We start from the raw sequence: 26,500 nt of genomic DNA, 5'->3' as shown, positions 1-26,500 counted from the left end.
CATATCATTCTGAAATGGAGAAATGGATATCATTCTGAAATGCATATCATTCTGAAATGGATATCATTCTGAAATGGAGAAATGCATATCATTCTGAAATGCATATCATTCTGAAATGGAGAAATGGATATCATTCTGAAATGCATATCATTCTGAAATGGATATCATTCTGAAATACATATCACTCTGAAATGGATATCATTCTGAAATGGATATCATTCTGAAATGGAGAAATGGATATCATTCTGAAATGGATATCATTCTGAAATGGATATCATTCTGAAATGGATATCATTCTGAAATGGATATCATTCTGAAATGGAGAAATGGATATCATTCTGAAATGGATATCATTCTGAAATGGAGAAATGGATATCATTCTGAAATGCATATCATTCTGAAATGGATATCATTCTGAAATGGAGAAATGGATATCATTCTGAAATGCATATCATTCTGAAATGGATATCATTCTGAAATGGAGAAATGGATATCATTCTGAAATGCATATCATTCTGAAATGGATATCATTCTGAAATGGAGAAATGGATATCATTCTGAAATGGATATCATTCTGAAATGGATATCATTCTGAAATTGATATCATTCTGAAATGGATATCATTCTGAAATGGAGAAATGGATATCATTCTGAAATGCATATCATTCTGAAATGGAGAAATGGATATAATTCTGAAATGCATATCATTCTGAAATGGATATCATTCTGAAATGGAGAAATGCATATCATTCTGAAATGCATATCATTCTGAAATGGAGAAATGGATATCATTCTGAAATGCATATCATTCTGAAATGGATATCATTCTGAAATACATATCACTCTGAAATGGATATCATTCTAAAATGGATATCATTCTGAAATGCATATCATTCTGAAATACATATCATTCCGAAATGCATATCATTCTGAAATACATATCATTCTGAAATTCTTATCATTCTGAAATGCATATCATTCTGAAATGCATATCATTCTGAAATGGATATCTTTCTGAAATGCATATCATTCTGAAATGGATATCATTCTGAAATGCATATCATTCTGAAATACATATCATTCTGAAATGCATATCATTCTGAAATACATATAATTCTGAAATGCATATCATTCTGAAATGCATATCATTCTGAAATGGAGAAATGGATATCATTCTGAAATGCATATCATTCTGAAATGGATATCATTCTGAAATGGAGAAATGGATATCATTCTGAAATGCATATCATTCTGAAATGGATATCATTCTGAAATGGAGAAATGGATATCATTCTGAAATGGATATCATTCTGAAATGGATATCATTCTGAAATTGATATCATTCTGAAATGGATATCATTCTGAAATGGAGAAATGGATATCATTCTGAAATGCATATCATTCTGAAATGGAGAAATGGATATCATTCTGAAATGCATATCATTCTGAAATGGATATCATTCTGAAATGGAGAAATGCATATCATTCTGAAATGGATATCATTCTGAAATACATATCACTCTGAAATGGATATCATTCTAAAATGGATATCATTCTGAAATGCATATCATTCTGAAATACATATCATTCCGAAATGCATATCATTCTGAAATACATATCATTCTGAAATGCATATCATTCTGAAATGCATATCATTCTGAAATGCATATCATTCTGAAATGGATATCTTTCTGAAATGCATATCATTCTGAAATGGATATCATTCTGAAATGCATATCATTCTGAAATACATATCATTCTGAAATGCATATCATTCTGAAATACATATAATTCTGAAATGCATATCATTCTGAAATGCATATCATTCTGAAATGCATATCATTATGAAATACATATCATTCTGAAATGCATATCATTCTGAAATGCATATCATTCTGAAATGGATATCATTCTGAAATGGATATCATTCTGAAATGCATATCATTCTGAAATGGATATCATTCTGAAATGCATATCATTCTGAAATACATATCATTCTGAAATGCATATCATTCTGAAATGCATATCATTCTGAAATGGATATCATTCTGAAATGCATATCATTCTGAAATGGATATCATTCTGAAATGCATATCATTCTGAAATGCATATCATTCTGAAATGAATATCATTCTGACATGGATATCATTCTGAAATGGCATCATACTGGGTCTTTCACTGGCTGGCGTTCACTTCTGTCCTGCATGGCGGCAAGACTCAAGGACTATCAGCAGCCATGTCACACATACTGTCTTCTACAGAACAAAATAGGCCTACATTCAATAGAATAGTAGAATAGTCATTTGTGTAAGTTGTAACACCACACTATAAGGTGTAGGGTCTATTCAGAAAATATTATTCTTTGGGAACTTTACATCAGCCTAAATAACAGGTGGCAAATTAACCACGGTGTGAAGATTTATGAGTTACCTCCCATGTGTGCTAATTTAGAGAACCATGACTGATCTGTCCCAGCAGTACTGGGAAGAAGGCAGAGAGAGGGCTGAGAGGGAGAGAGGGCTGAGGGGGAGAGGGCTGAGGGGGAGGGGCTGAGGGAGAGAGGGCTGAGGGAGAGAGGGCTGGGAGAGGGCTGAGGGGAGAGGGCTGAGGGGAGGGGCTGAGGGGAGGGGCTGAGGCAGAGAGGGCTAGGAGAGGGCTGAGGGGAGAGGGCTGATGGGGAGAGGGCTGAGAGAGAGAGGGCTGAGGGGGAGAGGGATGGGAGAGAGAGGGCTGAGGGGGAGAGGGCTGAGGGGGAGGGTCTGAGAGAAAAAGGGCTGAGGGGGAGAGGGCTGAGGGAGAGAGGGGTGAGGGAGAGAGGGCTGGGAGAGAGAGGGCTGAGGGGGAGAGGGCTGAGGGGGAGAGAGCTGGGAGAGAGAGGGCTGAGGGAGAGAGGGCTGGGAGAGAGAGGGCTGGGAGAGAGAGGGCTGAGGGAGAGAGGGTTGGGAGAGAGAGGGCTGAGGGGGAGAGGGCTGAGAGAGAGAGAGGTCTGAGGGGGAGAGGGTTGAGGGGGAGAGGGCTGAGGGGTAGAGGGCAGAGATAGAGAGGGCTGGGAGAGAGAGGGCTGAGGGAGAGAGGGCTGGGAGAGAGAGGGCTGAGGGGGAGAGGGCTGGGAGAGAGAGGGCTGAGGGAGAGAGGGCTGGGAGAGAGAGGGCTGAGGGGGAGAGGGCTGGGAGAGAGAGGGCTGAGGGGGAGAGGGCTGAGGGGGAGAGGGCTGGGAGAGAGCGGGCTGAGGGGGAGGGGCTGAGGGGTAGAGGGCAGAGAGAGAGAGGGCTGAGGGAGAGAGGGCTGGGAGAGAGAGGGCTGAGAGGTAGAGGACAGAGAGAGAGAGGGCTAAGAGGGAGAGGGTTGAGAGAGAAAGGGTTGATAGAGAGGGCTGAGGGGGAGAGGGCTGAGGGCAGAGGGAGAGAGGGCTGAGGGGGAGATGGCTAAGGGGGAGAGGGCTGAGAGAGAGGGCTGAGCGGGAGATAGCTGAGGGGGAGAGGGCTGAGAGAGAGGGCTGAGGGGGAGAGGGCTGAGAGAGAACTGGGTTAAGGGGAGAGGGCTGAGAAGGAGGGCTAGAAGAGAGAGAACGGACTGGGACAGACAGACAGTCTGTCTCTCTGACTGACCAGACACAAGTCTTCATTCACTGCGCCCACTAAAACAGCAGTTTGGGTTGGTAGGCTGAGCTTTAAACATGAGGTGGAAAACGAGAAGAAGCTGGTCTCCTGTCCTCCCAGCTCGGCCTGCTTGCCTGTCTGTCTGTCTGTCTGTCTGTCTGTCTGTCTGTCTGTCTGTCTGTCTGTCGCTCGCTGTGTGTGTGTGACAGAGAGAGAGGGTTCTGTACTTCATGGTAGAACTGATGCCCACACGCTCCACAAAGGTGTGTCTGTGAGTGACTGCTATTTTCATTACCTTACATCAGACAGAGACAGAGACAGACAGACAGAGGGTTGAAATAGTCCATTGTCCTTACTCCTGACCTATGCGACCTAAGTCAAGTGATATACTTCGTAGATGTCTCCATTGACCGAAGTCTCCCACACTGATCATCAGTCAAGTATTTGGAGACAAACTGTTAAAGCTGCCACCAACTGAGCACTACAGCCATTTCTGTTAGCCTTTAAGCCCAGCCTTGGTACTTTATAAACAATGTAGCCACCAAGTCTCAGCACTTTATCAGCCCACAGTGCATATCAAAACCAGAAGCATAGCAGGACCATTCTCTCTACGCCAGACAATCTTGGAACATTCCATGGTGTTTAGTGGCTTACAGTATGTGCCATTCAAGGCCATCAATGCATTTGATTATTCTCTGGTTGTTTATATGATGTTCTGTCTGCAATGCACAATAAATAGTGTATTTCTCCTCCTGGACCCACATTGATGTATAACTGTAAAATAATAGTGCTATAACATGGAATGGGTCGGCTGACTACCCATAATTACCACATTGGGTGTAGGTCATTAGCAGCCACATAGCACCTGGAAGGAGCACACCAAATGATGCTCAGTTTTATCACAGGTATCTAGTTACAGTAAACAGAGGGGCAGAGGTTTTACAGACACTGATTAATTAACCCCTTCTTCAGTAAACAGAGAGGGGCAGAGGTTTTACAGACAGTGATTAATTAACCCCTTCTTCAGTAAACAGAGAGGGGCAGAGGTTTTACAGACAGTGATTAATTAACCCCTTCTTCAGTAAACAGAGAGGGGCAGAGGTTTTACAGACAGAGATTAATGAACCCCTTCTTCAGTAAACAGAGAGGGGCAGAGGTTTTACAGACAGAGATTAATGAACCCCTTCTTCAGTAAACAGAGAGGGGCAGAGGTTTTACAGACAGAGATTAATGAACCCCTTCTTCAGTAAACAGAGAGGGGCAGAGGTTTTACAGACAGAGATTAATGAACCCCTTCTTCAGTAAACAGAGAGGGGCAGAGGTTTTACAGACAGAGATTAATGAACCCCTTCTTCAGTAAACAGAGAGGGGCAGAGGTTTTACAGACAGTGATTAATGAACCCCTTCTTCAGTAAACAGAGAGGGGCAGAGGTTTTACAGACAGTGATTAATGAACCCCTTCTTCAGTAAACAGAGAGGGGCAGAGGTTTTACAGACAGAGATTAATGAACCCCTTCTTCAGTAAACAGAGAGGGGCAGAGGTTTGACAGACAGAGATTAATTAACCCCTTCTTCAGTAAACAGAGAGGGGCAGAGGTTTTACAGACAGTGATTAATGAACCCCTTCTTCAGTAAACAGAGGGGCAGAGGTTTTACAGACAGTGATTAATGAACCCCTTCTTCAGTAAACAGAGACGGACAGAGGTTTTACAGACAGAGATTAATTAACCCCTTCTTCAGTAAACAGAGAGGGGCAGAGGTTTTACAGACAGAGATTAATGAACCCCTTCTTCAGTAAACAGAGACGGGCAGAGGTTTTACAGACAGAGATTAATTAACCCCTTCTTCAGTAAACAGAGAGGGGCAGAGGTTTTACAGACAGAGATTAATGAACCCCTTCTTCAGTAAACAGAGAGGGGCAGAGGTTTTACAGACAGTGATTAATGAACCCCTTCTTCAGTAAACAGAGAGGGGCAGAGGTTTTACAGACAGTGATTAATGAACCCCTTCTTCAGTAAACAGAGAGGGGCAGAGGTTTTACAGACAGTGATTAATTAACCCCTTCTTCAGTAAACAGAGAGGGGCAGAGGATTTACAGACAGTGATTAATGAACCCCTTCTTCAGTAAACAGAGAGGGGCAGAGGTTTTACAGACAGTGATTAATGAACCCCTTCTTCAGTAAACAGAGAGGGGCAGAGGTTTTACAGACAGTGATTAATTAACCCCTTCTTCAGTAAACAGAGAGGGGCAGAGGTTTTACAGACACTGATTAATTAACCCCTTCTTCAGTAAACAGAGAGGGGCAGAGGTTTTACAGACAGAGATTAATGAACCCCTTCTTCAGTAAACAGAGAGGGGCAGAGGATTTACAGACAGTGATTAATGAACCCCTTCTTCAGTAAACAGAGGGGCAGAGGTTTTACAGACAGTGATTAATGAACCCCTTCTTCAGTAAACAGAGAGGGGCAGAGGTTTTACAGACAGTGATTAATGAACCCCTTCTTCAGTAAACAGAGAGGGGCAGAGGTTTTACAGACAGTGATTAATGAACCCCTTCTTCAGTAAACAGAGAGGGGCAGAGGTTTTACAGACAGTGATTAATTAACCCCTTCTTCAGTAAACAGAGAGGGGCAGAGGTTTTACAGACAGAGATTAATGAACCCCTTCTTCAGTAAACAGAGAGGGGCAGAGGTTTTACAGACAGTGATTAATGAACCCCTTCTTCAGTAAACAGAGAGGGGCAGAGGTTTTACAGACAGTGATTAATTAACCCCTTCTTCAGTAAACAGAGAGGGGCAGAGGTTTTACAGACAGAGATTAATGAACCCCTTCTTCAGTAAACAGAGAGGGGCAGAGGATTTACAGACAGTGATTAATGAACCCCTTCTTCAGTAAACAGAGGGGCAGAGGTTTTACAGACAGTGATTAATGAACCCCTTCTTCAGTAAACAGAGAGGGGCAGAGGTTTTACAGACAGTGATTAATGAACCCCTTCTTCAGTAAACAGAGAGGGGCAGAGGTTTTACAGACAGTGATTAATGAACCCCTTCTTCAGTAAACAGAGGGGCAGAGGTTTTACAGACAGTGATTAATGAACCCCTTCTTCAGTAAACAGAGAGGGGCAGAGGTTTTACAGACACTGATTAATGAACCCCTTCTTCAGTAAACAGAGAGGGGCAGAGGTTTTACAGACACTGATTAATTAACCCCTTCTTACAGGCAATCATTTAAAAAACAAACCCAATGAAACTCGACCATCACAGCTATTGTATGTGTGTGTGTGTGTGTGTGTGTGTGTGTGTGTGTGTGTGTGTGTGTGTGTGTGTGTGTGTGTGTGTGTGTGTGTGTGTGTGTGTGTACAGTGCATTCGTAAAGTATTCAGACCCCTTCACTAATCCCACATTTTGTTACATTACAGCCTTATTCTAAAATTGATTAAAATGTCCCCCCCCCCTCATCACTCTAAACATAATACCCCATAATGGCAAAGCAAAAACTTTTTTAAAGACATTTTTGCTAATGTATTCAAAATTTACAACGGAAATATAACATTTACATAAGTATTCAGACCCTTTACTCAGGACTTTGGTGAAGCATCTTTGGCAGTGATTACAGCCTCGGGTCTTCTTGGGTATGACGATACATGCTTGGCACACCTGTATTTGGGGAGTTTCTCCCATTCTTCTCTGCAGATCCTCTCAAGCGCTGCCAAGCTTGTAGCGTCATACCCAAGAAGACTCAAGGCTGTAATCGCTGCCAAAGGTGCTTCCATTTTAGAATAAGGCTGTAATACAACAAAATGTGGAATAAGTCAAGGGGTCTGAATACTCTCAAAGTCCAACAGCACACCACACCACACACCACACCACACCATACACCATACACCACACCATACACCATACACCACACCACACCACACCACACCATACACCACACCACACCACACCATACACCATACCATATACAGGAAGACAACAGAAGTTTAATAGACTAAATAATACAAAACCTTCCCATTCAAAAGACACCAGCTATAGTATAACAGAAGCTTATGCATATGTAAACTAGGTTTGCTCAAAATGATTGACACTTGTTGCTCTGTACAAACAAATGCAAATATCCATGATTAACTCCACATAATCAATATCTTTCTCCAAGCTGATAGCCTTTGAAACAGGAGCGATGACAAAGAGCGTAATCTTCCCCAGCCGAGCCTCCAGTCGTGGATCCCCTGCAGTCCATCACAAAGCTTTCAGTGGCATTCATTGAAAATGACAACTGGCTGTCCATCTTAAAGCAATTCAAAACATGGGGGCAGATGACTGCTAATGCTCACATGCTAGACCCGGTGGAGATCATAATAGATTTGCCCCTTCATAAATACCGCTGGGCAAAAAATAGACCCACACCCAACCTCCCAATGAGTCTGTGCACCTCCTCACCCCAACAATACACCAAGCAAACCTGCCTGCAGTTTGTGAAAACATGCCTTCGCTCAGTAAATCAAAGTGTCTAACACTGCAGTACTCTACCACTAGGTTAGGGAACATCACAGAAAGAGGACAAGTTATTAATAACCCAACTAGATTAATAGACTTGCATTCAATATGTCAGGAATCAAACTATATAACCACCAATCAGACAATCAGTTAAGTACCAAAAACAAAAGAATATAGACCATGCTGAAGTTTGTTACAAGTTAGCACAGACAGACAGACAGACAGACAGACAGACACAGACAGACAGACAGACAGACAGACAGACAGACAGACAGACAGACAGACAGACAGACAGACAGACAGACAGACAGTCAGTCAGTCCTGCAGTAACAGCGATGGAGTAGATAGTCCTGTATTGGGCTACTCACCATCAGTCCCGGGTCTCAGTGAAGCCAGTCCAGTCACCAGCAGTACAGTCCTCCAGGCCCATCCCCACGGCAACCACACAGCCACCATCCTACTGTTCTGTACCACCGCACGCACAATCCCTGAGACACTAGCTGGCAACACAGCTCGCCACTACGCAGAGAGGATGTGTGTGTGACTCTACGTGAGTGAGTGCCAGTCCCCCTCTGTCTCTTCTGCGATCTCAGGAACTCCTCACAACACACTGCCACCCTGCAGCCTCCAGCGCTATGCACTGACAGCCTGGGAGAGAGAGGAAGAGAGAGAGAGAGGAGAGGAGGAGGAGGAGGAGGAGGAGGAGGAGGGAGTTACTCAGTTGCTCTCTGTCACAGCGTTGTTTGACCAGTCTTTTCTCTGAACACCTCGTGGGGAGAACAACAGAGGTAAAGCTAAGCCTCCCTGGACCCCACCACACACACACACACACACACACACACACACACACACACACACACACACACACACACACACACACACACACACACACACACACACACACACACACACACGCGCAAACACACATGCAAACACACACACATAAATACCCACTGGTACACATACACTCACGTTCAAAAAGTAGGACATTGGCAGAGGGGCAAAAGAGGGTAGCAAAGGGGAGTAGTGGAGCTAAAGTTGGGTTGAAAGGGGTCTGTGAAAGGGCATATATAAAACCAGTTTGTCCTCTGAAGACAGAGACACAGATAGGCTGAAAGCATGGAGGATGAAGAGGGAAAGTAAGAATGTTTCTCATAGATTCAAGGCAATGTGTTTTTGTTACTTCTTCCAGTGGAAGAAGTGCCGATGTATCTCAGAATATCTCTGGGGTCCAGGAGAGAAGCTCCTGTGTGTGACAGCTCATCTCAGACCAGTTACAGAGCAGTAGGCAAAGTGTGAAGCAAACACACACGGCCTGACACACACGCGCGTTCACATTGACAAAAGCTCTTCACAGGTCATGTGATTATCACCCACACCTCCAGCTAGCAACACACCCCCCTCTCTCACCAATCCACTTATATACACACACACACACACACACACACACACACACACACACACACACACACACACACACACACACACACACACACACACACACACACACACACACACACACACACACACACACACACACACACACACACACACACACACACACACACACACACACACACACACACACACACACACACACACAGCCTCCCAATTGGACCAAATTCCACCCACAATACTTTCTGTGGGTTATAACCTTAAAAGGATTAGCCTAACTATTACCAAGATGATATCAAGTTTGCTAGAGTGCCCCTCAAAACAGTTCGCTGTGGTGTGAAGGTGTAACAGGGCCAAATAACATACGGTGTCATTCTATGCCGTGATTTTGTGGAGGGTGTGTGTTTAACAACGCGAGATAAAAAAAAATCTGTGGTCCAAATGGTGGGGTGAGCGGTAGGTGGCCAAATAAAGACAATAACAGCTGCCATATTGTCCTGATGGCAGTGAAGAATGTGGTTAGAGGAAAAACAACCATGGAAAACCAACCAAATGGGCTGATCTTCTCCTACACCTGTTATGTCTCCATAAGGACCTCCGTGAACAGCAGCTTGAATCCACTTCTCTCCCAGCCAGGATAGGGGCTTCTCTCCCAGCCAGGATAGGGGCTTCTCTCCCACCCAGGATAGGGGCTTCTCTCCCAGCCAGGATAGGGGCTTCTCTCCCAGCCAGGATAGGGGCTTCTCTCCCAGCCAGGATAGGGGGCTTCTCTCCCAGCCAGAATAGGGGGCTTCTCTCCCAGCCAGGATAGGGGCTTCTCTCCCAGCCAGGATAGGGGCTTCTCTCCCAGCCAGGATAGGGGCTTCTCTCCCAGCCAGGATAGGGGCTTCTCTCCCAGCCAGGATAGGGGCTTCTCTCCCAGCCAGGATAGGGGCTTCTCTCCCAGCCAGGATAGGGGCTTCTCTCCCAGCCAGGATAGGGGGGCTTCTCTCCCAGCCAGGATAGGGGGCTTCTCTCCCAGGCAGGATAGGGGGCTTCTCTCCCAGCCAGGATAGGGGCTTCTCTCCCATCCAGGATAGGGGCTTCTTTCCCAGCCAGGGGGAGCCAGGGGGGCTTCTCTCCCAGCCAGGATAGGGGGCTTTCTCCCAGCCAGGGTAAGGGGCTTCTCTCCCAGCCAGGATAGGAGGCTTCTCTCCCAGCCAGGATAGGGGCTTCTCTCCCAACCAGGATAGGGGGCTTCTCCCCAGCCAGGATAGGAGGTTTCTCTCCCAGCCAGGATAGGGGGCTTCTCTCCCAGCCAGGATAGGGGCTTCTCTCTCAGCCAGGATAGGGTGCTTCTCTCCCAGCCTGGATAGGGGGATTCTCTCCCAGCCTGGATAGGGGGATTCTCTCCCAGCCTGGATAGGGGGCTTCTCTCCCAGCCAGGATAGGGCTTCTCTCCCAGCCAGGATAGGGGCTTCTCTCCCAGCCAGGATAGGGGGCTTCTCTCCCAGCCAGGATAGGGGGCTTCTCTCCCAGCCAGGATAGGGGCTTCTCTCCCAGCCAGGATAGGGGCTTCTCTCCCAGCCAGGATAGGGGCTTCTCTCCCAGCCAGGATAGGGGGCTTCTCTCCCAGCCAGGATAGGGGGCTTCTCTCCCAGCCAGGATAGGGGCTTCTCTCCCAGCCAGGATAGGGGGCTTCTCTCCCAGCCAGGATAGGGGGCTTCTCTCCCAGCCAGGATAGGGGGCTTCTCTCCCAGCCAGGATAGGGGCTTCTCTCCCAGCCAGGATAGGGGCTTCTCTCCCAGCCAGGATAGGGGGCTTCTCTCCCAGCCAGGATAGGGGGCTTCTCTCCCGGCCAGGATAGGGGGCTTCTCTCCCAGCCAGGGTAAGGGGCTTCTCTCCCAGCCAGGATAGGAGGCTTCTCTCCCAGCCAGGATAGGGGCTTCTCTCCCAACCAGGATAGGGGGCTTCTCCCCAGCCAGGATAGGAGGTTTCTCTCCCAGCCAGGATAGGGGGCTTCTCTCCCAGCCAGGATAGGGGCTTCTCTCTCAGCCAGGATAGGGTGCTTCTCTCCCAGCCTGGATAGGGGGCTTCTCTCCCAGCCAGGATAGGGGCTTCTCTCCCAACCAGGATAGGGGGCTTCTCCCCAGCCAGGATAGGAGGTTTCTCTCCCAGCCAAGATAGGGGGCTTCTCTCCCAGCCAGGATAGGGGCTTCTCTCTCAGCCTGGATAGGGTGCTTCTCTCCCAGCCTGGATAGGGGGATTCTCTCCCAGCCTGGATAGGGGGATTCTCTCCCAGCCTGGATAGGGGGATTCTCTCCCAGCCTGGATAGGGGGCTTCTCACCCAGCCTGGATAGGGGGCTTCTTTCCCATTCAGGATAGGGGACAGGACAGGGGGTCAGTAGACAAGGGCTGTAGTCTGGAACTCTTTCCCTGCAAGGCTGTATGTCTATCTGTCACTCCTGATTTGCGCTGCGCTCTGGATTAAATGTGATAAGTCTGCCTTTCCTGGAGCACGAGTGCATGAGGAGGGATGTGAACGGGTCAGCGCACCTCACACACCCCCTCTGAGCTGCATCAAACGCCCAGCGTGGAGTCCCCCTGCCCTGATCAAGCAGCCGCGAAGAACCAGGGAGATGTGAGGGGGTTTGGGGGGTAAGGGGCGCAGCAGGTGGGGGTGGTTGGTGGGGGTCTGGTCGGGCAGATAAAGGAGTTTTGGAAGTAGCGGCGGGCTGGTGGGCTGGCTGGTGTTTTGAGATGTTAAATTAACCCTTTATATCCTGACCGCTTTCACTATTGCTTTGATTCCTCTGCTGAGCTCCAAACCGCAGATCCACTTTTCAAGTCTTGTTCCATATAGCCAGCCATCTGTTGGTTAGGTTTCTTAAGAAGAACAATCTGTCAGCACCTTGACAGCTTCATGCAACCACACTGTTATTAGCTGTTGCTCTCCAACTAAACCCTGATCAGTGAAACAGGAGTATTTGCTTGGACATGCAAAGCACCTGTATACAACAGCTTGACTCATTTGGCTGGTACTTGGCGTCATTGTTGGTTATCACTACCACCCACAAATATGACCTTTGAGAACAGTTGTAAAAAAAAACATTAGCAGTAATGTGACATGAAAATATGCCCAGCTTCTCAAAATTCAAAAAGGAAAACTTTGAGACAAAACACCTTTTGTCATACTGCAAGAGAAATGGTGAAGAATAACCTCACCACTAAGCCATGGCAACAAAAGGCCGTGACAACAACCCAGATGATTAAATTACAATGGGCCAGCGAAGGAATGCGTGTCATGAGCAATGTTCCGCCGACGGCCACACTGACCCCGGGCTCCGTGAGAAATGGGGGGGGGACATTTGCCTGAGGCCTCAGAAAAATCGGGGGACTATCGGCAGCTCAGTGGTTAAACTCGCTGCTGTCACACAATCTAGGGCTGAATTTTCACAGTTTATTACCATGGCAACACAGCTGCCTGGAGCAGGGAGCCCAATCAGGGTGCAGGGATGGACATCATGTTTATCCCAAGGCCAGGCAGTGAGACGTACCTCCTTTTGTGGAGCGCTCATCATCCTCATTTCACATGAAGAACACTGGGATCTTGTTAAATACACCCAGCTCCCATCTCCCACCAGGCTCCTGGTTTTTCTATAGAGCCAAGTTTGTGGGATAATAACCAATGCGGTTAAAATGTTTTTTAAATAAAACGTATCCACCTGCTTTGGCAGTTTGACACGATACCAGTTTCAGAAGCAGCATCGTAAGTGTATGACGCAGCACTCTCTAAATCATTATATGGATCCCATATATAAATGATCTCCCATTTAAATGTGACCCCCCCCCCTTCTCTCCAGTCCACAGCTCTCCTCTCCTGCAGAGTCTCATCCAGAGAGAGAAGAAAGAACCTTATGAATATCCAAGAGCCACACAATGGCACAGCACAGAGATTATACTCCGATTCAAGCTTTGAAGTCCAAAAGAAAGAGTGAGTAGAAAGAAAATCAAACTTTATTGTAGGACAGTAAAAGACTGTCACAGCAAGGCTCTCTCTCTGTGAGGGAGCTGCAGAAAGCACTTATATTTCTGCAGATGATAATGGATAAGACTCCTCCGCAAACCCATTCCACGAGATAATGATAGCTGGCCTTAATTCTGAGATTCTCTATTCAGCAGTTCTGAAATAAAAACACAATTGAGTTGAGAACACAAAGGGAACGAGAAACAAGGTCTTAGTATACAGAAGGACAGAACAGTTTTTCCAATTGTCATTTCTGAAAATAAAACTGAATGCCACCAACTTCAAATGCAATTGAGGCCATTTAGTCGACTGATCGATTGTTTGGTTGATAGGCTGTTAGTCGACCAACATTTATTTAGGCCAGCAGCAGCCCCCCCAAAAAATCACTCTAAGACATGTGCTACTGAAATTGTATATGGTTATATTACGTAGGAACAATGGTGCAACACTAATAAAATATGATTATTTTATAACAGATGCGCTTTCTCACGTGATGGATAACAGTTCATCTCCACGGTTCTGAAACAGTGCGCTGCTGAGTTAACCAGGATATCGGTGAAGGGAACAGAGCTGTGGAGGCAGCAGCGGAGTTAGAAGATGAAAAAACAGCCATTGCCTTAATTGGCTAAGAAAAGTGAGGAGAGGAACCCACAACTTAATTAGGTCTATAATCAACAGCCTAACTATTAAATGTGCCTGGCTTTATAAATCATCCATATACTGTATATCTACAGAAATAAGACAGAACCTGCTTCTGTTGCCTGTTTGAGTGTTTGTTTGAGTGTTTGTGAGCACCAACCACAACATGTTGGATAAACAACTTTACACATTCGGCTGTTTTTAATAAAGGCTTTACTTTAAAAAATGTTTGAGAACAGCCTCTGGTATTATTTATAATTGATTTAGTGTTGTTTACACGGTTCCAAATTGTCTGAAAGTTACATTTATAATAACCATTATTTTTCTTGACCTCCTTATTGTTATTATTGCTATTATTGTTATGATCATCATTATTATATTAATAAGTCATGTCATTATCATAAACACTGTTGTAGGCTTAGTATGGCAGCCTTGTATAACCACCATTGAGCTGTCGTCCTAAGAGCATTCTGTTTCGTCTTAATACCGTAACATACTTAGGCCTATATTTCAATACTTCTATAAGCTACAATCATTCATTATACGAGTCATTCAAGCATTTTAGTTTTAAAATAAAATAACAAAGCAACCCTTGAATAATTAGCGTAAAGCAATAAATAAACCTTTCCATTTTGGAATTTGCATTCATGAATGAATGCGACTGGTTTTAGAATTTGCTGTAATAAAGGCGTTACAACAGACTCTCTGGTACGCTTATCATTTATTTTAGTGTTGTTTACATTGTTCCAAATGGTCAGAGAAATTATATTGTAAGCTAAAGGCACATGTTTGGGACATAATATACATGCAGCGCTGGCTCCTTACCTTATTATTCTTGATCTCCAATATTTTCCACAACTAGTCAAATTTATTCCACACCCCCGGGGTGGCAGATAGCCTAGTGGTTAGAGCGTTGGGCCAGTAACCGAAAGGTTGCTAGATTGAATCCTCGTGCTGACAAGGTAAAAATCTGTCGTTCTGCTCCTGAACAAGGCAGTTAACACACTGTTCCTAAGCCAACATTGTAAATAAGAATTTGTTCTTAACTGACTTGCCTAGTTAAATAAAAAAAAGACAACACTAAAAAAGACATCTGACTTCCCTTTACCTTCTGAGCAACCAGTAAACATTCCCCCATTTTGTGTTTATTTGTCACATCCTCTGCATCCATTTTCTGTCACATGTGTTACGGTGTTCAGAGTTTGTTATAACCAATTTTGTGATGTGATTATGATATGCTATAGGTCAGGCCCTATTGGTCACATGCATGCGATGCATACATGTGTCATGTAAGGAGAGCAAGAGTTGAGGGTATAGGGACTGTTTTTCCTAAACAAATGGGGGATTTCGGGAAAGAGAACTTTTCAATCAGAAATGGCAATAATTATGTTGCGGCTTCAGCAACACGGACAGAGCGATAAACACTGTTGATGTTATGAGGTGGTCGCTGCAGCAGGGAGGAGAGAAAGACAACACTATAAACACTGTTGATGTTATGAGGTGGTCGCTGCAGCAGGGAGGAGAGAAAGACAACACTATAAACACTGTTGATGTTATGAGGTGGTCGCTGCAGCAGGGGGGAGAGAAAGACAACACTATAAACACTGTTGATGTTATGAGGTGGTCGCTGCAGCAGGGGGGAGAGAAAGACAACACTATAAACACTGTTGATGTTATGAGGTGGTCGCTGCAGCAGGGAGGAGAGAAAGACAACACTATAAACACTGTTGATGTTATGAGGTGGTCGCTGCAGCAGGGGGAGAGAAAGGACAACACTATAAACACTGTTGATGTTATTAGGTGGTCGCTGCAGCAGGGAGGAGAGAAAGACAACACTATAAACACTGTTGATGTTATGAGATGGTCGCTGCAGCAGGGAGGAGAGAAAGACAACACTATAAACACTGTTGATGTTATGAGATGGTCGCTGCAGCAGGGAGGAGAGAAAGACAACACTATAAACACTGTTGATGTTATGAGATGGTCGCTGCAGCAGGAAGGAGAGAAAGACAACACTATAAACACTGTTGATGTTATGAGATGGTCGCAGCAGCAGGGAGGAGAGAAAGACAACACTATAAACACTGTTGATGTTATGAGATGGTCGCTGCAGCAGGGAGGAGAGAAAGACAACACTATAAATACTGTTGATGTTATGAGGTGGTCGCTGCAGCAGGGAGGAGAGAAAGACAACACTATAAACACTGTTGATGTTATGAGGTGGTCGCTGCAGCAGGGAGGAGAGAAAGACAACACTATAAACACTGTTGATGTTATGAGATGGTCGCTGCAGCAGGGAGGAGAGAAAGACAACACTATAAACACTGTTGATGTTATGAGATGGTCGCTGCAGCAGGGAGGAGAGAAAGACAACACTATAAACACTGTTGATGTTATGAGGTGGTCGCTGCAGCAGGGAGGAGAGAAAGACAACACTATAAACACTGTTGATGTTATGAGGTGGTCGCTGCAGCAGGGAGGAGAGAAAGACAACACTATAAACACTGTTGATGTTATGAGATGGTCGCAGCAGCAGGGAGGAGAGAAAGACAACACTATAAACACTGTTGATGTTATGAGATGGTCGCTGCAGCAGGGAGGAGAGAAAGACAACACTATAAACACTGTTGATGTTATGAGGTGGTCGCTGCAGCAGGGGGGAGAGAAAGACAACACTATAAACACTGTTGATGTTATGAGGTGGTCGCTGCAGCAGGGGGGAGAGAAAGACAACACTATAAACACTGTTGATGTTATGAGGTGGTCGCTGCAGCAGGGAGGAGAGAAAGACAACACTATAAACACTGTTGATGTTATGAGGTGGTCGCTGCAGCAGGGAGGAGAGAAAGACAACACTATAAACACTGTTGATGTTATGAGGTGGTCGCTGCAGCAGGGGGGAGAGAAAGACAACACTATAAAAACTGTTGATGTTATGAGGTGGTCGCTGCAGCAGGGAGGAGAGAAAGACAACACTATAAACACTGTTGATGTTATGAGGTGGTCGCTGCAGCAGGGGGAGAGAAAGACAACACTATAAACACTGTTGATGTTATGAGGTGGTCGCTGCAGCAGGGAGGAGAGAAAGACAACACTATAAACACTGTTGATGTTATGAGGTGGTCGCTGCAGCAGGGGGGAGAGAAAGACAACACTATAAACACTGTTGATGTTATGAGGTGGTCGCTGCAGCAGGGAGGAGAGAAAGACAACACTATAAACACTGTTGATGTTATGAGGTGGTCGCTGCAGCAGGGGGGAGAGAAAGACAACACTATAAACACTGTTGATGTTATGAGGTGGTCGCTGCAGCAGGGAGGAGAGAAAGACAACACTATAAACACTGTTGATGTTATGAGGTGGTCGCTGCAGCAGGGAGGAGAGAAAGACAACACTATAAACACTGTTGATGTTATGAGGTGGTCGCTGCAGCAGGGAGGAGAGAAAGACAACGGTTGCTAGTCACACAGTCACTCACTGTCATTGTTTTAACACAATCAAATCAATTGCCGGTCGGACTCCCTCTAGTCATTTGAATTATGATATATTCATTATTTAATAAAACACTGTGATTAAAGTATGTGTCACGACTTCCACCGAAGTTGGCTCCCCTGCCTGTTCGGGCAGTGCTCGGCGGTCGTCGTCACCGTCCTACTAGCCACTACCGATCTCTTTTTCGTTTGTCTGTTGGTTTTGTCTTATTAGTTTCACCTGTGTGTATTTTAGTTGAATTAGCTTCCCTATATGTAGTAGGTTGTCCCGCCCTTGTTTTGTGTGGGATTGTTTTTGTTACTCTGTTGGATTGTGGTTTTTCATGTGTGTGTTCTCCGGACTGTTTGGTTCTGTGTTTGGGCTGGACTGTTCTATGCGCCCTGTATGTTGGCGTGACCATGTTTGGCCGGAGAATAAATCACAATGTACTGAACCCTGCTCTCTGCGCCTGATTCCAACCCACCACTCCTAGTATCCTGTGACAGAATGAGACAAGCTCACTGCGTATAGTTGATTTGATTGAAACAAATAGGATGTGTCTATATATGGAAAAAATACATGTTTGAACATTCAACAATCAATTGGTTGAAAGAACAGAAAACACTCAGTCGACCAATATTTGTTCAGTTGGGGGACAGCCCTAAATACAATTCACTAAACTGCTTTTGGGAAGGAAATGTAAACCGCTATGTCATGTATCATTTAGAAAAGACACCTGCATGCAAATATTCACAACGCACGTCAATAATTACAGTGATTGAGTGAACCTACATGTACATATTCCCTCAATTACTGTGACTAACCTGTTCCCCCGCACAGTGACTCTGTACCGGTACACACTGTATATTTTATTGTTGCTCTTTAATTATTTGTTATTTATCTATTTTTTATTTTTTATTAATTGTTTACTTCAGCTTATTTAGTAAATACTTTCTTAAGACTTATGTTTTCATAAAACTGCAATGTTGAATAAGGGCTTGTAAATAAGCATTTCACTGTAAGGTCTACACCTGTCAACACCTGTATTTGGCGCATGTGGCAAATAAAATTTGATTTGATTGATATATGATTCAAACTAAAATATTTGAAGATGATCTGTTCTAGATTAAAGTAGTACAATGTATATCTATGTGTCAGTTTATTGCATAATTGCATAAGAAAACCCATGCAGAGACAAAAGTTATAATTAAGTCTAAGGTGCAGTGGGTGTTGACTGACTGACTGACAGACAAGGGCCCGGGCCCACACACTTCCTGTGAGCTGAATGCCTGCAGTCCTACACTGGGCTGTATAAATGTCATGACGTTGGTTGGTGATGCTCGTAAACATCTCACATGTGCACACGCACACGCACGCACGCACGCACGCACGCACGCACGCACGCACGCACACACACGCACGCACGCACACACACACACACACACACACACACACACACACACACACACAGAGATCCGGGCCAGGCAAGTTCCCTACACAGAGCTTACATTACTGAATGTTTCCATTATAAACACTGAGAAAACAAACAAGGCCAACATTTCACATCTGAATAAGCATTCATAAAACCTACTCAAAGTTATAGGATGTAGAACGTTACTTCAGACACTTCTCAACAATGCAAGAAGGCACAAGGTAAACCCCGGTATTAGACTATGTTGTAACTGCTAATTGAGTTATTGGTCCTACATTGGTATGGAATGGGTTACAGCCCAACCATAAAGAAAGAGCCTGGGAGACTGGGAGGAAGAAATTGGTGTGTTTCTTTGTATTAATCTGTGAAATTTCTCTGTAGCTAAAACAATAGCTGGAATAATTACAGTTTGGTAGCAGCATTTATAAAACATGAACCGTACAGTCTATTGGGTGACGAGACAGATTTTCTCTGCTGCCCAGGGGAAGAGGCTGGACGAGTCGCTACAGTGAGTCACGCTCTTAAAGGGCTTCTGTAGACAGTGGTGTAAAAGGGCCATCCTACCTGCAGCTGTAAAGCCCATCCGGCATGGACCAGACTACTGTGAATTAGGGTCATGTCTACATCTCAGGGCACTTTTACTACACAGACACTTAGATTTTAGTTGACTGTGTTTCTTACATATCCCTAATTGGTTGATAGACACGTCTACAGAAAACATAGAAAGCATGTGTAAACGTTCTCTCTATTGAAAAACAGTGATATGGTACATTTTTACATTGACATTGTTGTAAAGTAAGAGTCTGAAGTGTTATAAATTGTACGTGGAAAAATAACATATTATTCCATCGTTTGGTTTCCATTTGTTTATTGGCCCATTTGTTCAGGAGGAATGTGTTGGTTGCTCCAAGACAGAGGGAAGGAAGAAAGGAGGTGAAAAGCAAGAGAACAGTGGAAGATAGAAAGGGGAAGTTATTTCACGTCAGGCTGACAGTAGTGAGATTCCAGTCGTAGCAAACACTGACTCAGGACATTCTTCAGAACGAGCTGTCAACCAGCCTCGTCTAGTGGCGTTTGTGACTCAACTGAACAAATATGTCACACACAGGAAGTGGGTCCTTTTTACTGGTCCCACCACAAGTGCTCTACATTTTAAAAAGCATGTTGAGGCGGCAAATTATCTCAGGTCAAATGTAACTCAGCTCTCTCGAATGACCTCTAAAATGTCAAATGATTTATATCTAGTGGATACTTCTCTACCCAGAAAGTGGCAAAACAACATGTGGTGCCTGGGTAGTGTTAACAAAAAGACGGAAGATATTCATGCCCCCAATCTCCAGTGAAAGGTCTGTTATTCTAGTACAGTACGTGCCTATGCACTGGACCTATTTAACAACAGTGCACCTGAATCACACCTGCTCCTTACGTTCCACCCAGGGGCACCTTCGTTACTCAACAGCCACGCAACCCTGGAGATGTTTGGCCTCTCACTGCAGAGAAGGTGCTCCAAAGAATGAAAGGGTTCTTGTGGTTTTCCATGGCCAGGGCAGGCAAACCCAGTCACTGGCCAAGAACAGCACAAATCTCTCTCTCTCTTTCACTCCACCTCTCACTTTCCCTCTCTCTGTCAGTGTGTTCTGCTCACAGAGCCTAGTCTCGCCTGCCTGTAGCCGGATTCTTTCCAATGAGAGGGCTACCTTGTTTGTGTCAACAGCAGGCTTGCCATCAGTTTCCCCTCTCCTGGAGTCATGCTCTTATTCAATCATTGAACACCTGATAATTTCCTTCTGGCACCTTCTCTAATATATGTAAGGCAGGGGACATGTCCCCCCCACATAGTGAAAATGTTTTATCATTGGAATGTCATGGGGGGGAAAAGGCAACAATCTGCTTTAGGACCATGTGGACGCCTCCGAGCGGTCAGGTAGGCTGTTTGGAGTGTTTATCAGACTGGATAAAATATACACTAGCAATCACAAGTTTGGGGTCACTTAGAAATGTCCTTGTTTTTGAAGGAAAAACACATTTTTTGTCCATTAAAATAACATCAAATTGATCAGAAATAAAGCTGGTGCTCTCAGATTGTTGTTCTGAGAAATGAAGACTATTCCATGCAATAACTTGCCACGAAACTGAAGATCTCGTACAACGCTGTATGCGACTCCCTTCACAGAACTGGCTCCGACCAGAATAGAAAGAGGAGTGGGAGGTCCCGGTGCACGACTGAGCAAGTGGACAAGTTTATTTATTTTTTATTTTTTATTTTACCAGCTCGGGGGTTTGAACTTGCAACCTTCCGGTCTAACCACTAGGCTACCCTGCCGCCCCAGTACATTACAGTTTCTAGTTTGAGAAACAGACGCCTCACAAGTCTTCAACTGGAAGACTCATTAAATAGTACCCGCAAAACACCATTCTCAACATGAACAGTGAAGCGCCCCGCCAGGAAGTCCAGGATCCAGTTGCAGAGGGAGGTGTTTGGTCCCAGGGTCCTTAGCTTAGTGATGAGCTTTGAGGACACTATGGTGTTGAAGGCTGAGCTGTAGTCAATGAATAGCATTCTCACATAGGTGTTCCATTTGTCCAGGTGAAGAAAGGGCAGTGTGGAGTGTAATAAAGATTGCATCATCTGTGGATCTGTTTGGGTGGTATGCAAATTGAAGTGGGTCTTGGGTTTCTGGGATAATGGTGTTGATGTGAGCCATGACCAGCCTTTCAAACTTAATGGCTACAGATGTGAGTGCTACGGGTCGGTAGTCATTTAGGGAGGTTACCTTAGTGTTCTTGGCCACAGGGACTATGATGTCTGCTTGAAACATGTTGGTATTACAGACTCAGACAGGGAGAGGTTGAAAATGTCAGTGAAGACACTTGCCAGTTGGTCAGCGCATGCTCGGAGTACACGCCCTGGTAATCCGTCTAGCCCTGCGGCCTTATGAATGTTGATCTGTTTAAAGGTCTTACTCACATCGGCTTCGGAGAGCGTGATCACACAGTCGTCCGGAACAGCTGGTGCTCTCATGCATGTTTCAGTATGCATGTTTCAGTATTACTAGCCTCGAAGAGAGAACAGAAGTAATTTAGCTCGTCTGGTAGGCTCATGTCACTGGTCAACTCTCGGCTGTGCTTCTCTTTGTAGTCTGTAATAGTTTGCAAGCCCTGCCACATCCAACGAGCGTCGGTGCCGGTGTTGTACGATTCGATCTTAGTCCTTTATTGACGCTTTGCCTGTTTGATGGTTCGTCAGAGGGCATAGCAGGATTTCTTATAAACTTTCGGGTCCCGCTCCTTGAAAGCGGCAGCTCTACCCTTTAGCTCAGTGCGGATGTTGCCTGTAATCCATGGCTTCTGGTTGGGGAATGTACGTACAGTCACTGTGGGGATGACGTCATCGATGCACTTATTGATGAAGCCAGTGACTGATGTGGTGTGCTCCTCAATGCCATCGGAAGAATCCCGGAACATATTCCAGTTTGTGCTCGCAAAACAGTCATGTAGCTTAGCATCTGCTTCATCTTGACAGTCACTGGTGCTTCCTGCTTTAATTTTTGCTTGTAAGCAGGAACCAGGAGGATAGAATTATGGTCAGATTTGCTTATGGCGGAATACAGCTCATTGAGTGTGGTCTTCGTGCCAGCATCAGTCTGTGGTGGTATGTAGACAGCTATGAAAAATACAGATGAAAACTCTCAGGGTAAATAGTGTGGTCTACAGCTTACCATGAGATACTCTACCTCAAGCGAGCAAAACCTCAAGACTTCCTTAGATATTGTGCACCAGCTATTGTTTACAAATATACATAGACTGTCACCCCTTGACTTACCAGAGGCTGCTCTTCTATCCTGACGATACAGTGTATAACCAGACAGCTGTATGTTATTCATGTCGTCGTTCAGCCACAACTCGGTGAAACATAAGATATTACAGTTTTTAATGTCCCAGATATACGTGCTTTTAGTTTGTCCAATTTATTATACGGATCCTCACAAGGCACCCAATCTTTTCCATCTCTTTCTCCTGCGAATGATGGGGAGGAGGGCCTGTTCGGGTGTCTGGAGTAAATCCCTCTCGTCCGACTCATTATCTTCTCTAGGATAGGGGGCAGCATTTGGAATTTTGGATGAAAAGCATGCCCAAATTCAACTGCCTGCTACTCATCCCCGGAGGATAAGATATGCATATTAGTAGTAGATTTGGATAGAAAACACTCTGAAGTTTCTAAAACTGTGTGAATCATGTCTGTGAGTACAACAGAACTTATGTAGCAGGCGAAACCCCGAGGACAAACCATTCACATTTTGTTTTGTTTTGAGGTCACTCTCTTTTCAAAGGGTTTTCATTGGGAATCCAGATTTTGGTTTTGGATTGGTTGAAATTGGAAATTGGTTGAGGTTATTCCTTTGTGTAATGAAGTATGGCCATCTTGAATGAGGGTCACTTCATGTGTACTGTTTGATAGAGGTGCAAGATCAGAAAGCATGCTTGAGTTTGTTTTCTTCCTGTATTGAACACAGATCATCCCATCTTCAATTTTATAGATTATTTACTTTAAAAAATAAAGTTGTATTACAAACGTAGTTTGAAATGTTTTGGCAAAGTTTACAGGTAACTTTTGAGATATTTTGTCATCACGTTGCGCAAGTTGGAACCGGTGCTTTTCTGGATCAAACGCGCCAAATAAATGGACATTTTGGATATATATGGACGGAATTAATCGACCAAAAGGACCATTTGTGATGTTTATGGAACATATTGGAGTGCCAACAGAAGAAGCTCGTCAAAGGTAAGGCATGATTTATATTTTTATTTCTGCGTTTTGTGTCGCACCTGCAGGGTTGAAAATGTCTCTCTTTTGTTTATGGAGATGCTATTCTCAGATAATAGCATCGTTCGCCGAAAATACTTTTTGAAATCTGACATGTTGGCTGGATTCACAACACTTGTAGCTTTATTTTGGTACCTTACATGTGTGATTTCATGAAGTTAGATTTTCATAGGAATTTATTTGAATTTGGCGCTCTGCATTTTCTCTGACTTTTGGCCAAGTGGGACGCTACCATCCCACATATCCCAGAGAGGTTAAAGAGAAATCCTTTGTCCAGTTCAAGGTGAGAAATCACTGTTCTGATTTCCAGAAGCTCTTATCGGTCATAAGAGACGGTAGCAGCAACATTATGTACAAAATAAGTTACAAAAACCACGAAAAAACAAACAAAATAGCACGGTTGGTTAACTTCTTTGGGGTAGTGGGCAGTATTCGGAAGTTTGGATGTCTGAGGTGCCTGCTACTCAGACCTAGAAGCTAGGATATGCATATAATTGGTACTATTTGATAGAAAACACGCGAGTTTACAGGTAACTTTTGAGATATTTTGTCATCACGTTGCGCGAGTTGGAACCGGTGTTTTCCTGGATCAAACGCGCCAAATAAATGGACATTTTGGATATATAACGACGAAATTAATCAAACAAAAGGACAATTTGTGATGTTTGATGGACATATTTGAGTGCCAACAAAAGAAGATCTTCAAAGGTAAGGCATGAATTATATCGTTATTTATGAGTTTTGTGTCGCTCCTGGCGGGATGAAATATGATTGTCTGTGTTTGTTTCATGGGGTGCTGTCCTCAGATAATCACATGGTTTGCTTTCGCCTTAAAGCCTTTTTGAAACCTGACACTGGGGCTGGATAAACAAGAAGTCAAGCTTTAATTTGACATATTGCATGTGTATTTTCAAGAATGTTAAATATTTACAATTCTGTAGTTTGAATTTTGAGCTCTGCAATTTCACTGGATGTTGGCCTAGAGTACCCTAGAGAGGTTTTAAGAGCCCATAAAATGAGAGCTATCTTCTCTGGCGCCATCTTCAACTAACTATACATATTTTCTCCCATCACTACTCAATAGCAGTTCTATTATATCAGCACTACAAATGCAGAATGTTCACAAAAAGTTTATTAAAATTCTGCGGCACCATGCAAGCTGTGCCGCAGTACGCTGCAACGTTTCAAGTAGGAACCACTGTAATAGCCCCAGTGTTCACTCTTGATCAAGATAATGAATGTGAGTGGTTGAAGCCTCAGTGTATATGAAGCAGTGGTAATGGTTTCTTTATTTTATTTAACCTTTATTTAACCAGGAAAAGCCCATTGAGACCCAGAGTTTCTTTATTTTATTTAACCTTTATTTAACCAGGAAAAGCCCATTGAGACCCAGTGTTTCTTTATTTTATTTAACCTTTATTTAACCAGGAAAAGCCCATTGAGACCCAGAGTTTCTTTATTTTGTTTAACCTTTTTTAACCAAGAAAAGCCCATTGAGACCCAGAGTTTCTTTATTTTATTTAACCTTTTTTAACCAAGAAAAGCCCATTGAGACCCAGAGTTTCTTTATTTTATTTAACCTTTATTTAACCAGGAAAAGCCCATTGAGACCCAGAGTTTCTTTATTTTATTTAACCTTTTTTAACCAAGAAAAGCCCATTGAGACCCAGAGTTTCTTTTTCAAAGGAGAACTGGCCAAGAAGGCAGCAACAATCAGTACATTACAGAATTAAAACATACAACAATACAACAACATGATCCAGCCTACAAAAAGCATTTACACTCCTCTGTAGCAGTCTCCCATCAACATGTTAATTCCTTCAATGGCACTAACATACAGTTGAAGTCGGAAGTTTACATACACTTAGGTTGGAGTCATTAAAACTCATTTTTCAACCACTCTACAAATGTCTTGTTAACAAACGATAGTTTCGGCAAGTCGGTTACAACATCTACTTTGTGCATAACACAAGTAAATGTTTCCAACTATTGTTCACAGACCGATTATTTCACTTATAATTCACTGTATCACAATATCAGTGGGCCAGAAGTGTAAATACACTAAGTTGATTGTGCCTTTAAACAGCTTTGAAAATTTCAGAAAATGATGTCATGGCGTTAGAAGCTTCTGATAGGCTAATTGACATCATTTGAGTCAATTGGAGGTGTACCTGTGGATGTCTTTCAAGCCCTACCTTCAAACCCAGTGCTTCTTTGCTTGAAATCATGGGAAAATCAAAAGAAATCAGCCAAGACCTCAGAAAACAAATTGTAGACCTCCACAAGTCTGGTTCATCCTTGGGAGCAATATCCAAACACCTGAAGGTACCACGTTCATCTGTACAAAAAATAGTACGCAAGTATAAAGACCATGGGACCACGCAGCCGTCATACCGCTCAGGAAGGAGACATGTTCTGTCTCCTAGAGATTAATGTACTTTGGTGCGAAAAGTGCAAATCAATCCCAGAACAACAGCAAATGACCTTGTGAAGATGCTGGAGGAAACAGGTACAAAAGTATGTATATCCACAGTAAAACGAGTCATATATCGACATAACCTGAAAGGCCGCTCAGCAAGAAAGAAGCCACTGCTCCAAAACCGCCGTAAAAACAGCCAGACTATGGTTGCAACTG

General features: G+C 44.1%; 1 protein-coding gene and 1 long non-coding RNA gene across 3 annotated transcripts in view; one reads left to right on the top strand and one right to left on the bottom strand.

Moving 5' to 3' along the window:
* Window positions 1-26,500, bottom strand: part of LOC118372848 (bone morphogenetic protein receptor type-1B-like) — a 194,908-nt gene that overhangs the window by 41,491 nt on the left and 126,917 nt on the right. For both annotated transcript variants that reach the window (XM_052458140.1, XM_052458141.1), the window contains one exon: window positions 8,465-8,744. In XM_052458140.1, coding sequence (XP_052314100.1) covers window positions 8,465-8,552 — 88 coding nt within the window. In that variant the 5' untranslated portion in view covers window positions 8,553-8,744. The remainder of the gene's footprint in view (window positions 1-8,464; window positions 8,745-26,500) is intronic.
* On the top strand, window positions 8,811-14,355 carry LOC118372147 (uncharacterized). Its single transcript, XR_004823161.2, has 3 exons — window positions 8,811-8,884; window positions 13,335-13,465; window positions 13,975-14,355. It is a non-coding gene; the product is annotated as an uncharacterized LOC118372147 (long non-coding RNA).

Source organism: Oncorhynchus keta, chromosome 12, assembly GCF_023373465.1.
Source record: "Oncorhynchus keta strain PuntledgeMale-10-30-2019 chromosome 12, Oket_V2, whole genome shotgun sequence".
Lineage (NCBI taxonomy): Eukaryota > Metazoa > Chordata > Actinopteri > Salmoniformes > Salmonidae > Oncorhynchus > Oncorhynchus keta.
Note: the sequence above shows the minus strand (reverse complement) of the source record. Positions and strands in the feature narration are given on the sequence as shown.